Below are 17,052 nucleotides of genomic sequence, written 5' to 3'. Positions count from 1 at the left end.
GTAGTTTTGTGTTTTTGTCGATTTTTAACAAAATGCAAAGTGACTGAACAGAGGAGAAATCTAAATTGCATCAGTACTTGGTGAGACTGCCCTTTGCCATCAAAGCAGCATCAATTCTTCTAGGTACACTTGCACACAGTTTTTGAAGCATGGAGGTTGTTTCAGACATCTTGGAGAACCAACTACAGATCTTTTGAGTATGTAGGCTTGTTCAGGTCCTTCTGTCTCTTCATGTAATCCCAGACAGACTAGATGGTGTGAGATCAGGGCTCTGTGTGGGCCAAATCACTTCCCAGACTCCTTGTTCTTTACGCTGAATGACATTGGCTTTATACTTGGGGTCGCTGTCTTGCTGCAGAAAAAAAATTAAGGGTCAATCAGATGACTTCTATTTTTTTTTTTTTTTAAACTCGTTTTATTGAAAATTAAATAGCATAGAGAAACTTACAATCGCAGGAAGGTGCAGCACGTAGATAATACACATCACTGTATAATTAGGTTGGTATAGAAGTTCAGTCAATGCAGTACAACATAAATAACACATTAATTCTGTAAAACCTGATCAGGTACACAGAAGCCAAATCTCCGAGGCCACAGGTCCCGCTCCAGAACATGTATCCACTATGGGGCACGTCTGAGCTCCAGAATGGATGAAGCCATTAATTGTGGTGAATATAACGTGAGGGGGGAATCGCACCACAGACCCCACACTTTATCAAATTTCTCAGGACACTTGCGTCCCTTGTAGACTATATAATTGTATGGCACCACCGAATTGACCAGCTTCCTCCACATTGAGAGTGAGGGGTTCTTACGATCCATCCACCGCAATGCAATCGTTTTTCTAGCAAGGAACAAAGATTCCCTCAGAAAAATCTTTTTATGGTGTTGCCAGCTTTCTTCATCTAGTATTCCAAATAAGCAGATCTCTGGGCTCGGTGGAACAGGGACTTCCACAAGTTCAGAGAGGAAACCTGTGACCTCCCCCCAGAAACTTTCAATAACAGGACACTCCCACATCATGTGCCAGAAATCTGAATATTCGCAGGAACACCTAATGCAGTTTGTAGACTGTATTCTGCCCATTCTGTACAATCTCGCTGGAGTGAGATAACCCTGATACACTATATGCAGCTGGATCATTTTATTATTGGCTGCTGGGGATACATATAGAGGAGATTCCAGGAGCTCTTGGAACGTATCGTCTGTTAGTGTCGGTATCAGTGTCCTCCATTTTGTTAGGACAGAGGGTATATCCTGAGAGGCTCGTATTGAGATGAGGTGGGAGTATAGTGCCGATATGAGGCCCCGGGGGCCTTGGGAGCGAAGGATGCCTATTAAGGGGTAATGAGAAATAGCAGGTCTGGGTGGCGGGAACTGCGCCTCTAAAGCGTGTCTGACCTGGAGAAATCTATAAAAATGGGAACGGGGCAGATCATATTTATTTTGTAGCTGCTCAAATGAGGACAGGGTGTTCTGTGGATAGAGGTCTGCCAGGGTCCAGATGCCATATTGTTCCCAAATGTGGGCGTCCTCCAGTCAGAGTAATTCTGGGAGCCCATGATTACGCCAAAGGGGAGTGTCAGCTATTATGTCCATAAAACTGCCAATTGACTTGGCCTGCCGCCAGACCTGAGAGGCCAACCTATGAATTGGTAGCATTTTGCCTGTTAGGGTAGAAGGAGATTCCAGCAGGGGCCACAATCTAGGGATTTTAAGATAATGTGCCAGATGCGCCTCAGAGTTGGGGAGAGGGTCATCACTCAGCCAGCTTCTCAAGTGAATTAGCTGGCCTGCCACATAGTAAAGGAACAAATCTGGCAGGGCAGCGCCCGCGTCTTGCTTCGGCCTCTGAAGCGTAGAGATTCGTAGTTTGGGGCGGGAATTTCCCCAAATAAAGGAAGACATCAGGGACTGCATGGATTTAAAGAAGCGGGACGGGATATGCAGCGGCGCATGCTGCATTATGTATAAGCATTTTGGTAATACTATTAGTTTGATAAGATTGATTCGCCCCGCTACCGAGAGCGGTAGGGAGCCCCATATTTTAAACTTAGACCTGAATAAATCTATGAGGGGGTATACATTTAGCTCTAGAGACTTTCCCACATCATTGGTTATCTGTAACCCCAAGTATTTAAACTGGTTTGAGATCCGGAGGCCGCAAAGTGAGTCAATATCGCCCAGACGACTCTCACGAGAAACAGGCATCAGGGCTGATTTAGTCCAGTTGATTTGAAGGCCCGAGAATTCACCAAAAGTATTAATAAGATTTATCACATGGGGGAGGGTTGCCTCAGGGTCCGCCAAGAAAAGCAAGAGATCATCGGCATATAAAGCCACTCGATCTTCCCTATCCCCCACTGTGACACCCCTGTGATGACTTCTATTTTTGAAAAAAAAAATGCTTGCTTAGTATTTTTTTTCACACCTGCCTAAAACTTTTACACAGTACTGTATATTTGTACTTAAATAGTTGATGTCTTCTGATTGGTCTCACGGCTTATATTTTTTCTTTTAAGAATTCAAGAACAATCATTAAATAATTTAAGACCTCAGTACATTAAAGCAAAAGAGAATACTGCCCACCACATAAAGAAGTCCGAGTCCACAAACTCTTCCCTGCAGAATAATGAGAAACGCTGCAACAAATTGGAGCAGCAGCGTGTGGAACTGGAGATGGAAATCAATGCAATTCAGGAGGCATGGAGAGAATTTGAGAGGAGAGTAGAAGAGGATCGTGCGAGAAGACAGGTCGATGTTGAGTTAGAGCAAAGTCAGGTAATGGATGAAGCCACTATTACTTCTAGTTTACTATTATTTAAGGCTCACACATGCTTTTTACTGCGATTTACGCTGCGGTAATCGCAGTAGAATGATCCCATTGATTTCAATGGGTCCTTTCAGACCTGTGCTCAAACGCAGCGATTTTCAAGTGCTGTCTGATCTATTTTGCTGTGTTTTTGTGCTTTTTAACGCACCTAATCACCCATCACAATGATGGGGTGCATTAAAAAACAGAGGTAAAATTGTGGTGTTTTGCCAACGCTGTGTGTGAGAGAGGCTTAAAGCTCATCATTTTGGAAATTGTGTGAAATCCTTCTCCGGTTTATAAAACGTACTCCTTATATTATGAAACCTTTCAGTGCGTTCACATTGTGATGTGTTGCGAATTTTGTTGCAGATATTGTGGATTTGCCGTAGATTTCATCCTGTCAGTTGAATTCAAATTAAAGGGGTGATATCAGCTGAAGATCTGCACCAAAACCAGCAGCGAATCAGCACAGTGTCTTATTTTCTGGGGGTGTCTTATAGTTACCCATCTGTTGTCGTCCTGGTTCCCGCGCTGCTGCAGGCTGCAGTTCTCAGCGCTGACACGATTCTCTTCTCTTGCTAACTGGGCTTTGAATACCCTGCCCTCCGGTAAGCGCTGTGATTGGTTCATCGAGCATCTGTTCTGATAGCGCTGTGATTTAATCGAGCGCCTACTGGAGACGGGGTATTCAAAGTCCAGTTACCAGGAGAAGAGAATCCTGTAATCGCTGAGAACTGCAGCAGCACAGGGTCCAGATCAAGGGACACCAACGCCGTCGGCTAGGTGAGTATAAGCAATAAGGTAAAAAAAAACAAAGCAATCCTCACCCAGTTGCCGGCGTCGATGACCCTCAGGCTGGTCTCCGGCGCTGTGGCAGGCTGCAGTCTTCAGCGCTGACGGGATTCTCTTCTGGTGATGGGGCTTTGAATACCCCGCCCTCCGGTAAGAGTGATGTGATTGGATCGAGCGCCAGCCAATCGGAGCCGGCACTCGATGAACCGATCACAACCATTCAGTGATGTCATTCACTGAATGGCTGTGAATGATCAAGTGCTGGCTTTGATTGGCTGGCGCTTGATCCATTCACAGCGCTCTTACCGGAGGTGGGGCTTATATTTCAAGCTCCCCACCCGAAAATAGGGGTAGGGCTTATTATCGGGGAAACAGTAGCTTGTTTTTCAGTTTTTTTACCATTTTCACAATTTGCTTTTGCTTCCAGTAAATGGAAATGTTCATCTTTACGTCCTCACAGCTGATGATTTGTTACAATATCTATCCTGCCTAGGCAATCTGCAGTGAGCCCAACAGCCAGGATACAAATCTGAAAGCTCTTACCTTCACTGATCTGTTGTAGCACTATCTGGACTGGAGATTATTCCGTGATTGTGTTTAGCTCAAAGAGAGTTGGATGTAATGCAAATACTTAGCTGTGAAACTTATGGGCCATTTAAACGGGATGATTATCACTCAAAATTTGTGCAAACAAACTAATTTGAGCGATAATTGTGCAGTGTACATGCAAAAACCGCTCCCTGTTCGTTCATGAAGTCCGTCAGTGTGAACCTTAGCAGTGTCGTCAGTGCCCGTGCAGTCATTTACCCGACTGTGTCATCCCGTGTAAAAGGGCCATAAAGGTACCTTTTGCATAGGGCGATTATCGAGGTTTGTAAAGGTACTGGGGATCATATAACTATATAGTGATATGGGAATCTCATTATCAGCATTACTACGTGTATAGCCTAGATTGCCTAGGGAAAAAATGTAAAAAAAAAATTCATATTGGTGGGGTCAGGGTGCTGAGATGCCCCACCTGTCACTATTGTGAACTGGCAGAAGTGCTTAGCTGATCGACTATGGACCCCCTACACCAATCACTGATAACAGGCACAGCGTTCAGCTGAGTGCTTCTGTCCATTTTGTCAATTGGTGGGGGTCTTATCACTCGGACCCCCACTGATTAAATCATCTGTGTCACTAGAACATATGAGATGTTTTTTAAAACTTTTAGTTACACTTTCACACAGACTGGTTGCTAGGGACACCTTTTATATCTGGTGTTGTGCTGCCTATTACTTGGCTACAAGACCCACTAGTGCTCATCTTGTGTGTTAGAAGAGCAACATCTCGTGACATTATTTCCTAAAAGAGATAGTAGTCTGTGTTTACCAGTGATTTCATACATATGATCATGCTTGCCATTACAGCTGGAGCAGTACAGCTTATTGAAGGACACTGCTAGGAAGAAAAGCGCCGTTCTGCAGCAGCAACTAGAAAAACTGCAGTGGGAACAAAAAGCGAACGAAGAGAAGCTGACAATAAGTCAGAGGAGACAAAAAGAAATTGAGGTAAATACGTTGTATAATTCTCTCTGGTAAACCTGAATCGTGTTCTGATATTTTCTCTTATAGAACAACTTTGTGTTTCATTCACAGGGGAATAAGAAGTGTGTCGATGAACAGATAGAAGAATACTACAGACATGTAGGGAAATTAGAAGATTACATTAACGGTTGCAGGTATGTATGCAATGTCATACATCAGCCCTCATCACAATACTAATTCTCTGCCTGGAAATGCTTTCATTACTGCTATCGATCCTGGTAGTAAAATGACTGCGAAGTGTTTTACAGTAAGACACTGGAAGAGCACAGGAGCCAGGAGGAGCAGCTTGTGAATGAAATTCAAACCGGAAAGGAGAGGATGTCTGAAGTCAACGAGCAACTGAACAGTACGGTTAGCGAACTCCAGAATGCCCGAATGGATTACCATGAAGGAAGCTGTCAGAAGAGGAAAGAAGAAATGCTGCAGAGCATGAAACGAATGTATCCCGATTCAGTGGTAAAGCATAGTTAGATCTAAAAATATTTTATAGGAGTTGCCTTTTTTTTTTCTTTTTAATGGAACTTGCTTTGATATGTGATTGGTGGTTCTCCAACTTCTGAAACCCAACAATCAATAGAAAGAAGGGGGCAGTAACACTGATGTTTTTGTAGATATATAGCTATTACTGAAGCTCAGGCTAAACTCTCATCATGTATAGCCTTATATACAGAAGTGCTATTGTGTCTGATACAACAATAAAGAGGTCCCAGTGTCCAGCTGATTATGAGGATGCCTCCTAAATATCTGAACAATGTCCTTTAATTTTTAATCTTAAGACTTGCAATTTTCAGGATCTTGGGATTTGTCTACTTTTTTGTGTTTTTTCCTGTTCTAGTCAAGGGCAATACATTTGTTCTTTCTTGTCCATGTCATTGGGTCACAGTAAGACCATGGGTATAGCTCCTGCTACTTAGAAGGCAGACACTAAGCAAAGAAAGTTAGTTTCTCCTACCAGCTATACTGCTCCTGCAGGCGCTGAGCTAAATCAGTTTTAGCTTAGTTTTTCGCCTCTAGATAGGAATCAGAGATGCGCTAACTTCCCAGATTGTCCCTAGGAGGGCAGGGCGAACAGTGCTGCATCAGACATTCTGTTACTTTCTTCTCAAAGAAGACAAAGTGGAACTGAGCGGCACTAACTACTCTGCTTTCCGCCAGCTATGGTGTCACATGAGATTCTTGCCTGTTCCCCCACATCCAGCAATCTTTCATCGTTAAGTGACATTTACTGAAGTGGTGACCCTACTGGTGCCCTGGTGGAGCTGAAGCGAAGAGGCTGAAGATAAGGTGAGTAAACGGCATTAAGTAAGTATGTTGTCATCTCCCCTCATCTTTCATCACCTACCCCTCCTCCATCTCTCCCCTTCCCTCATCTTCTGTCACCCTCCCCCAATGGGTCTCGGACAACCCCAGCCATTTCTGGCCTGCCCTGAGGTCCTGACTTGTAAGCCTATACATGATGCGATGGGTGGCAGGACTTCCTGTTGGCGTGCTGGAGGGGGATGCAACTTCCTCCCCCTCATTCTGCCATGCTATAGACCAGTGTTCCCCCAACTCCAGTCCTCAGGGACAGCCAACAGTTGATGTTTTCAGGATTTCCTCAGTGTTGCACAGGTGATGTAATTATCGTCAGTCCTCAGACATTGCCACAGGTGTTCTTACCATAGGATATCCTGAAAACATGATCTGTTGGAGGTCCCTGCGGACTGGAGTTGGGGACCCTTGCTATAAACTGTCGGATGCATCCAGCTCCAGCCTTCCAGCCCTAGGATCCTCCCTTCTCTGCACCGTAGCTCTTCATGAAGGAGCACATAGCAGCAGACATCTGTTATCCACATCACGCTGTGCTGACGCAGGGTCTCTAACAGCACCCACACCCACAGCAGTCCTCCAGCAGATTTTGACATTTCTTGTATACTGATTTGGTTCATTTAGGTTCTGTCTTATAAAGAACAGTGTGAATCAAATGCAGCAGTCAAAACAGAAAAAAAAACTATCAGGTTCTCTTCAAATAGCTGTAATCACAGCGAGGAATAAAAAGATGCAACAGCCCAGTATGGTCCGGATCAAGACCAAATGGAAGTCAGACTGTAGAAATTGAACCAGGCAGCATCAGATGTATTTAAAAAGAAGTTTTTGCTTTTTATTCCTCCATAAAAGAAGACTGGTGACGTTTCAGCTTCAACTGAGGCCTTTTTCAAGCCTTGGTTCAATTTCTGCAGTCAGGCTCTGTCTTATAGGGCTTTTTCCTTGCCATCTCTCAATCCCACAGTTCCCTGCATATAAAAGCATAGGACCCTCTCAGACAGGAATCAAAATACTAAGGACCACTTGTCAGTCTGTGAGTGAGTTACATGCTCTGCCCCTGATTACATGACTGTGACGTCATCACAGGTCCTTCATCCTCGTGCAGATTATGGGCAGACTACATCCTCTACAAACGCCCGCAGCCTCAGTTACTATGGAATACTAACGACCACCTGTCTGTAAGAGAGTGACTGTCAGTTACACGTGACGATACCACGGTCATGGGATGAGTCACCGGGGCTTTGAACTTTATTGTAAACGGACATCCATTAGTGATAACAGGTGTGTGTGTATATATATATATATATATATATATATATATATATATATATATATAAAATATAATTTATTAGATCTTTAGTATAGCTCAAGTGCAATCTAGTAGGAGCAGCTAACACTTTCTGCTTAGTGTCTGCCTCCTAGTCTTCAGCTGTGTCCCCAATGATACGGACGGGAAAGAGATTTTGTGGTAAGTACAAAAGTCCTGTTGTTTTTTTATCTTCCTCTTTCAGCCAAGTGAAGCCATTGTTCAGTTTCTTTTTTTCTTTACTGCTGGATCCTCTGATGTCTATATCATGTTTAGCTAGAAGCTTTATATTAGACTTTTTCAGAGCCATGAATTATATCTTGTTTTTTCTTTATTAAGTATGGCAGATTATTTGAGCTGTGTCATCCCATCCACAAGAAATATCAACTTGCTGTCACCAAAGTGTTTGGCAAATATATGAATGCCATCATTGTGTCTGCTGAGAAGGTGGCAAGGGACTGCATTCAGTTGCTTAAAGAGGAAAGGGCCGATCCAGAGACCTTCCTTTCCTTGGACTACCTAGAAGTAAGTTAATAAAAATCCATACATTAATGGGATTACTGTGATGTTCTAACTTCTGAGGTTCTTTTTCTGTTAACAGATAAAACCAATCAATGAAAAGCTAAGAGAAATAAAAGGTGCAAAAATGATGAATGATGTGGTGCAGTGTTCCAACCCCTCATTAAGGAAAGTGATTCAGTTTGTATGTGGCAATGGACTGGTGTGTGAGACAGTGAAGGAAGCAAGAGCTATCGCATTTGATGGACCGCAAAGGCTCAAAGTAAGTTACTTCCCTGTGGTGGATTTTTTCATGAACGCACAAAAATCCTTAATCCATAGAATGGGGGATAACTATCTGATTGTTGGGGGTCCGGCCGCTGGGATCACCATTGACTATGGTCCTGAAGGTCCCCGAATGAATGGAGTGTAGTAATCACTCCGTTTATTTCAATGGGACTGGTGGAGATGACCAAGCTCTTGTATTTGACAAACTTTTTTATTTATTCCAGTGTATTTTATGTCTTAGCACTATTTGCCATATATTTATGGTGAAAGTACTAGGTAGTTAAGGCCAAGCACGGTAAATTTACACCAGAATGCGGGGACACGGGAAACAACCATCTACCGCACAGCGAACATTGTGAAAACAACATTAAAAGAGCAGTGGAACTTCCATTCCACCCCAAGAAAAGTTAAAGGGCTTGGACTAAAATTAACTTTTATCACCTATCCTTAATTCATTCTGGTACACCCCTTTAACCCCTTAAGGACCAGGCTGTTTTAGGGATTTTAACCATGTGGTAGTTTTACTGCCCTATTTTTTTTTTTCCTTTAGCTACCAAAATTATTTTTGCTGCGTTTTTTCCCCATGACATAGGGCTGTTTTTTAATATCTTTTTCACTGCACTTTCCCCTGTTTTTTAGTTTTATTTGGGTAAAAAGCTAAAAAAATTTTTTTATTTTGTTACCTTTTATAGTTCTTTTTTTTAAAATTAGTATATTTACGCTAAAATAAAGGAAAGGGTTCCGCATTTTGTTTCGGACGTTTTGATATAGAATATGTATGGTTTTGGTTTACAGGGCGCATACGGCGACTGTTTTGGTTGGCGTCGGCTGTGGGTTATTTTCTTTCTTATGTATATATTGTTGTATTCTGTAATTTTTATTTACTGATGTATGTAATTATGTTTTAATTCATATAAGACTGAGAGACTTTCACATTTTTGTTTATTTGACATTTTTCCACTATAGCTGAGGCATCCCTAGGAGCCCCAGTTACAGGGAAAAACATCCCCTGTAGTGACATTAGTCACTGGCAGAGGTGATCAGGGTCTTCTGGGACCCTAAAGCTCTGCTGTAGCAGGAAATCTCAGCGGTCACGTGACCTCCCTCCAAGCTCCTGTAGTGGAAGTTACACTTTCACCTCTCATTACACAGTGCTCGTTGAGCGCTGTGTACTCTGGGAAGAAGACAGAAAGAAGTAACAACCCCTCCTGCCTTCTCCTCCGGGTTATCAGCTGTTACTCACAGCTTACAACCCGTCCTGCCTCTGATTGATTGCAAAGACAGGAGGCTTAAATCCCGCTGTAATTTTACATACGGCTGGATTTTAAGCCCGGGACCAGGTGCCATAAATTTACAGTGCTTGGTCCTTAATGGGTTAATATACATATATGTAACCTGGTCACTTTGGATTGCAGAATGGAGGCCATTGAACCCCTGTTATTCCAGTTGGTGGGGTTCTCCCACCTACGATAAATTTATCGATTTTATAGATATGAAATGTTGTGTATTGCCACAAATCATTGAGAAAAGAAAGATTCAAGCACATTATATAAGTAGACTCTGTAAATTGTGTCTTTCAGACAGTTTCCCAAGATGGAACTTTATTCCTGAAATCCGGTGTGATATCCGGGGGTTCAAGCGATTTACGATTTAAAGCTAAACGCTGGGATGAGAAAGAGATTAATGAATTAAAAGAAAAGAAAGATGGCCTAATGAGCGAGCTGAAGGTAAGGGCAAACAGTTATTTTTTATTCACATTCTTGCTATAATTATTGCTTTTTTTTTGCTTTTTTTCCTTTTACCTTAGGAATTAATGAAGGTACGGAGGAAGGAGAGCAATTTAAAACCACTTCAGGCCCTGATACAGGGAACACAGACTCGTCTCAAATATTCCCAGAAGGAGTTAGAAGTCATCAAGAAGAAAAATCTTGGCAACTGCTTTGCGGTAATAAACCACTTTTCTTTCAGTAATCTATAGCTGTTTCTCTGAAATGCCACCATTTTTGTTGAGTGCGTGTTGTTATAGCATTCTAGTGAACATGGCTCGTCTATACTACCAGACCGCCGATGGACACCATTAATAGTTTTTCTGCGTGAAAGCAGGCTCTCTTCTATTCCTGGACATTCTCTTTCAAAAAGAACCTATCAGCTACAGATATGGCAGCATGAGGCAGTGACAAGTCTGCTGATCTTAGCTATATCATGAAATGTCATGACAATCCTCATGAACATTAACCCCTTCCCGCTCCAGGACACAAGCTTACGTCCTGGCAGCGGGGTACGTCCCGCACCAAGATTCCATGCCAGGGGTGCATGCCGTGGACATTGATACAGGATTATGGGGTTGAAAGATCTTTTGGCACGACTCCTTTTCACTCTACATCTGACCAAGTAGTCGACGGCATGGCTAGGGACGTACGGATACGCGGCATTAGAGCCAGGATGCGCTTCAGCCATGCGGCCCGGGTCCAGGGTTCAGACCTTGGGTCCTGCGTCTGCCACATTCTGGTGGTAGTCAGCTGCAGGGATGACCCCTTCAAGATAGTCAAAAGGTAACCAGGAACCTTTCGTCGCAAGTTCTGTTCAGCGATAATCAACACGGGACTTCAACCAGAAGCGGTTATGGATGCCGCTGGTACCAGGATCCACTTCAATGAAGTTTCAGGTGGGCAACTTTCTTGGTAGTGCCTCGTTCGTTCCTTACTGTCTCCCATCAGCACAATGAGCGCTGGAACTTGGAGCTCTTACTTTCCTGATACTTTCCTTTACTTTTTCTAGATAAGAAAAGGATTTTACGGAGAGTAGCAAAAAAAAAAAATTTTCTTGTTGCATCAGGGACCGCAGCTTAGGGCCATGGGTATAGTGACTGCCACTAGGAGGCAGACCCTAAGCAAAAAAAAGTGTTAGCTACTCCTACTAGCTATGTTACTCCTGCAGGCACTAAGCTTGACGGTTTTAGCTTAGTTGTCCATAGAAATCAGAGCTCCATTGAGTTGTTTCTGACTCTGGGAATACAGGTCTGGCATTAGACTCTCCCTGTTACCCCACCAAGGATGAACACACCGGCATTAACCACTCTGTTGCTGGCCTGGATCTCAGAAGATAAGGAGACACAGTCAATGTTAGTTTGACTCTTACCCCCTACCCATAGTGCCCCCCACTTTGGAGCACTGCCTCCCTTCCCAAAAGTGGGCTCGCACATCTTGATTTCTGCAGTTATATCAGAAAGTTGAGTGTTTTCTCCACTGGGGTAGGCATCACTATTTCTTTACTCCTTTTTTATTTCCTCTCTACTTTCTCCACCATTACCACCATTCACCCACAACCCCCTTGCTCTAGCTTAGTCCCTAGTTCTGCAACTGGGCAGGTGGAATTCTCTTCTGTGGTATGGTCAAGGGACAGCCGCCGCCAACCACATTGCTTACCGGGCGTCAGGTACTACTTTAGGCCCTGGCTGTGGCTTAGCATGGATCACTTCTGCTAGGGCAGGCATAGACAGGGGAAGTCGTCCTGTCAAGCAGTCATAAATACTGTGGCCGGGGGTGGGCTTCCTGTCCTCGGGTCCTCTAAGCCCAATTCACTTCTTGGCACCAGAGCTCTCTTCTCTGGTTGCCACCATTCTTTCTTCACAGAACCTGCCCTCAAGTCAGCGTTTTGTTTTTTTTCTTTTGGTCTCTGCATCCATATTCTTTGCTGCTGGGACCAGTCAGTTCACCTGAATATCTCCTTGCTCCTCTTCAAGTGACTCAACAGCATTCCAGCTCTGCTTCCACAACAGTTTAGGGTAAGTGCTGTGTTGTGGGAATAAATCATATTCCAGAAGATTTCACTAGTCTGCTTCAAATTGGTTATAATAAGAAGCTTCATGCATGATGGTGTATTTGAGCTGACTCATGTTATCAGTCATTCTGATTGTTCTCAGCAAGAGAAACGACGTAATCTTGTAGATATGATACCTTTTAATGGCTAACAAAAATACATGATGTAATAATAGCGAGCTTTCGTACCAACGCAGGGTACTTCTTCCGGCTTAAATGGATTGGATCTGAAGAGGCATGCATATTTATACACACTTATAACATACATACTTATGACAAGGCACAGATATGGATGTGATTGGTTCGCACTTAAAAGGAATTCTGCAAACCAGAAAACAAACTTTTTTTTGTCTAGGCACTGATAGCGGAGTGAAAGTTTTATGGTCCCTAAATTACTGTTGGAGGGGGGGGAAAAGGTCAACAGGCTCGAATCGTTATAAGAGATACACAAACATTTTTAGCTAAATACTGATAAGGGAGTGAAAGTTTATGGTCCCTGAATTACTGTTGATGGGGGTCTTATCTGTGCAATCAAGTCTCACACTTCCCATTCACGCATAAATCCTGGGGAATAGTTTAACCCCGTATTCAGCGGGTCAAAGGTTGTTATCAATTTATATTCCCAAATTCTTCTGTGGTTTTGTGACTTGAAACCACCCTTCAATATCAAAACTCTCATATCTCCTATGTCATGTCCATGGTTAGAGAAGTGTTCGGCCACAGGTAATTCTCTTCTTCTGTGTTCAATCGTGTGGCGATGAGATCTCATTCTGGCTTTGAGTTTCTGTCCTGTTTCTCCAACATAAAGACCCCCAACAGGACATTTACTGCACATGATCAGGTACACAACATTGGACGAGGAACATGTAACATCAGTCATTCTCTAATACCCTTCAGATTTATTGAAAGGAATACAATCGCTTTTACGGACAAACGTTACATCACGAAATAGGAGTATACAAAAAGACCCCAAGCGTGTCTGACAATGTTGATTTTGCCATGCACAACCCACCACGTTATAGATGTCGTAAAAGGGCTAGAAATTCTTGCTTGAGGCACTCTTCCAGCCCCCCTGCATCGGCAGCCCCCTCAGTTCCTTGGGAGCACATTCAGAGCACTCTTCCAGAGACTAAAGTAGCTGTGAAGGTGAACGGATTCTGACCTGGATGAGCAGCAAGCCTCTGAGCTGTCCTCTCTGGTAAATAGCCTGATAGTAGCAGTGAAGGAGATCCTTTAGATGAAGGATTAGCCACCGACTTCATCCGCAGAAGCCTTTTTTTATTTTTTTGAGGCGCCCAAAAGGCTTCCCTTCTTACGCAGAGTTCAAAGACGTTTTAGCCATGAAATGGAACCTTCCCGACCAAATGTTTTACCAAGCCAAAGTGTTTGGATGTCATGTGTCCCTTTCCAGAGGATTTGGTGAAGAATAAAGATGAGCGAGCGTACTCGGTAAGGACAGATACTCGAGCGAGTATCGTCCTTACCGAGTACCTGCCTGCTCGCCCGCAAAGATTCAGGTGCCGGTGGGGGTGAGCGCTGTGTTGCGGGAGGGAGAGAGATCGGACAGTTTGGGAAGTTCCTTGAGAATACAGCCAGGCTTTTGGCTCATGTCTTAGCTGCTTCGGTGCGCCGAACGTTATGGCTCAAGTCTTTAGCTGTAGATGCCACCTCTATTCGGTCATTAACTCGCCTTCCCTTCATCGGCTCGTATCTTTTTGGCTGGACGAAATTATTTCTAAGGCCACTGGTGGGAAGAGTTTGCACCAGCTGTGTGAGATGTGCACAAAGTAATGGCCTCTGTTTCTTAGCTTTTGTCACTCCTGTCCAGGTCCTTGGATAACCAGAAATCCTTGCAGGATCAAAATCGAAGGCCCTTTTTCAAACCCCTGCCTTCCTGGCTTCCCCAACCATATTTTGTCTGCTTCTGCAATAACTTCTGTATGAATAGTGGCCTCCTCCCAATCCATTAAGGGTGGGGGATAACTTTCCCTGTTCAGGGAGACCTGGCTGGGTTCAGTAGGTCATCTCTTTAGGCTACGCCATAGAATTTTTAACCTATTCCCCAGATGGCTTCTTCAGTTTCAGAACCCAGAGTCTCCTTCAAAGGCCAGCACATTAGCTCAGGTGATACAGGCACTATCCTCTCATGGCGTAATAGTCTCTGTTCCTCTTTTTGAACGCTTCAGGGGTTCTATTTCAACCTTCTTTGTGGTAATCAAAAAGGAGAGCACTGTCAGGCCCATTGTGGACTTGAAGAAGTTGAATTGATTTGCTATGGTCTGACATTTCTACATGGAGTCATTGAGGTCAGTCATTGCATCCATGTAACTGGCTGGCAGTGTGCGCTGTAAAACTCAAGGCAGGGCACCTGTACAAGAGTCTGCCCTTCCGATGAACATCTTGGAACTTTGGGCCATTCACCTGTGACTTCAGCACTTCGTGCCCCAGACAACAAGTCTTCTTGTTCGGGTTCAAACTGACAACATGACAGTCATCACATACATAAATCCCTACGCCGGGACCTCCAGCTCATCGGTCATGGCAAAAGCAGCGAAGATCCTGCTATGGGCCAAAGATCGCCTTCCAGCGCTCTCAGCGGTTCACATACCAGGTATGGACAATTGGATAGCTGACTTTCTGAGAAGGACGACAGTCAACCCGGGAGAATGGGAGTTGCACCCTGACGTGTTCCAAGCACTCTGTCAGAAATGGGGTCATATGGGCGTTGATCTGATGTTATCCAGACTCAACCGCAAACAATCTATGTGTCTAGATATTAGGACCCTCAGGCTCGAGCAGTGGATGCCCTAGTAATACTGTGAACTAAATTCCAGTTCTGAAAAAATTTAAGATGCAGCGGTTTCCGGTGATTCTCATCGCTCTAGACTGGCCTTATCGTGGATCTCGTTGGCACTCCATGCCCCTCCCTCTTCGAGAAGATCTCTTACACTGACCTTTCTTCTATCCAAGTTTGTCTTTGCTTAGTGTAACTGCATGTTGAAACCGTGATCCTGAGAGCCAGTGTTTTTGCTGTACCCGTCATTCAAACTATGATGAAGGCTAGAAGGTTCTCCTGTTCCCGAGTTTATCATAGAGTCTGAAAGATGCTCCTCCTCTGGTGTGAACAACGTGACCTCAATCCTATGTCTTTTCTGCTATCCCACCTTCTGTCTTTCCTCCAGAAAGGGTTTTGATATGGGATTAGGCCTTAGTTCCCTGAAGGGTTAGGTAATGGCATTGTCCATTCTTTTCTATTATCCCCTGGCCTCAAAGTCAGCCATCCGTACTTTTCTACACGGAGTTCGCGCCGCTCCTCCTTACCCCTCTCCTGTCCCACCCTGGGACCTTAATTTAGTTCTGGATGTAATAAAGGGGCTCCTCTTTATTTGGATCTGTCACATAAATCCAAGTGTCAGCCTCAAATTTCTGTTGCAGATCCTCTTGTAAAATGTGTATTTTTGACATGTGAGCATAGCCTAAAGGCTCTTTTATACAGGACGCTGTCATTCATTTCCTCGCTGGATCAGAGTAATCTGAATGACAATCATTCAGTGTCAGTGCTGCTAACGACTGAACGATGAAGGAGAATTAGTTTATCATTCGTCGTTCAGTTTCTGCAGGCATAAAAATCAAAGGACAGTTGGCCTGTTCATCTATGCAGGACTGCCTGTGTACCATGAATGGAGGTGGCCAGCTGGAAACAATCTGCGTTACACTCTGCCTCCATTCACAGTGCGATCATCATTCCTATGTATAAGCACAGAAGGACTTACAGCATGGACGGCGCCTGACAATCGTTCCGTGTACAAGGGTCTTGCGTATGCATACTGTATTAGTGACCATACTGTTTGTTTCTTTTCTTTTTTTCATTTATTACAAGAATCCCCATAATGTTTTGTTTTTTCACACATTACACATCTTTTTCTTATGTAGGAAAGATCCAAACTAGAAAGCGAATTCTCCAACATTGCAACTCAGATCATCGTGTTAAAGGAGGAACTTGAAAGGAGACAAGAAGAAACTGAAAAACTTCAAGAACAAATGAATAAGGTTAAGAAATGTCTTATGTCATTTACTATTTATGTAAAATCTGATAATTAGAAACTCTTGAAATGGAAGGAGCAAGTAATATATATCTTTATGAGGAATGTGTATGCACTTAGACAATCTTTCCTGCAGTGCAGGCCAACCTTCATTGGCAGAGGGTCCTGCAAAAGGGGCTAGCTATATGGAGAGGGTATCATCAGAGGGAATACTTGGGACATAAGAGGTTGAACTCCCAAGCGGCTCTACCAGATGTGTGTGGACAAATGGAAGTGAAAGTAATATTATGCATATAATGATACCATCTTACATTGATCAGCCGTAACATTATTACTGCCTGCCTAGTATTGTGTAATACTTGACCATGCAGCCCCAAACACCGCTACTTGCGGTGCCCTGTGTGTTCTGCATCTTAATATCATACCAGAAGGAACCTTTTTCAGCAACGTGTTCTACAGTTGCTGTCCTGTGGGATGGGACAAGACGGGCAGCCTTCGCTTCCCTTGTGCATCGTTGGTGAGCCTTGGGCGCCTGTGACCTTGTTTACCAATTGTCCTTTGGTGGACCAATTTTGACAGGTGCTAACCACTACATACC

At 43.8% G+C, this 17,052-nt stretch overlaps 1 protein-coding gene across 3 annotated transcripts in view; it reads left to right on the top strand.

Moving 5' to 3' along the window:
* SMC1B (structural maintenance of chromosomes 1B) overlaps positions 1–17,052 on the top strand; it is an 86,335-nt gene that overhangs the window by 22,157 nt on the left and 47,126 nt on the right. For all 3 annotated transcript variants that reach the window (XM_066590208.1, XM_066590206.1, XM_066590209.1), the window contains exons 6-14: positions 2,523–2,781; positions 5,020–5,160; positions 5,248–5,330; positions 5,445–5,652; positions 8,147–8,332; positions 8,409–8,588; positions 10,174–10,320; positions 10,401–10,538; positions 16,345–16,461. In XM_066590208.1, coding sequence (XP_066446305.1) covers positions 2,523–2,781; positions 5,020–5,160; positions 5,248–5,330; positions 5,445–5,652; positions 8,147–8,332; positions 8,409–8,588; positions 10,174–10,320; positions 10,401–10,538; positions 16,345–16,461 — 1,459 coding nt within the window. The remainder of the gene's footprint in view (positions 1–2,522; positions 2,782–5,019; positions 5,161–5,247; positions 5,331–5,444; positions 5,653–8,146; positions 8,333–8,408; positions 8,589–10,173; positions 10,321–10,400; positions 10,539–16,344; positions 16,462–17,052) is intronic.

This window comes from Eleutherodactylus coqui, chromosome 2 (assembly GCF_035609145.1).
Source record: "Eleutherodactylus coqui strain aEleCoq1 chromosome 2, aEleCoq1.hap1, whole genome shotgun sequence".
NCBI classification, from domain to species: Eukaryota; Metazoa; Chordata; class Amphibia; order Anura; family Eleutherodactylidae; genus Eleutherodactylus; species Eleutherodactylus coqui.
This window is presented reverse-complemented; position numbering and strand designations above follow the sequence as displayed.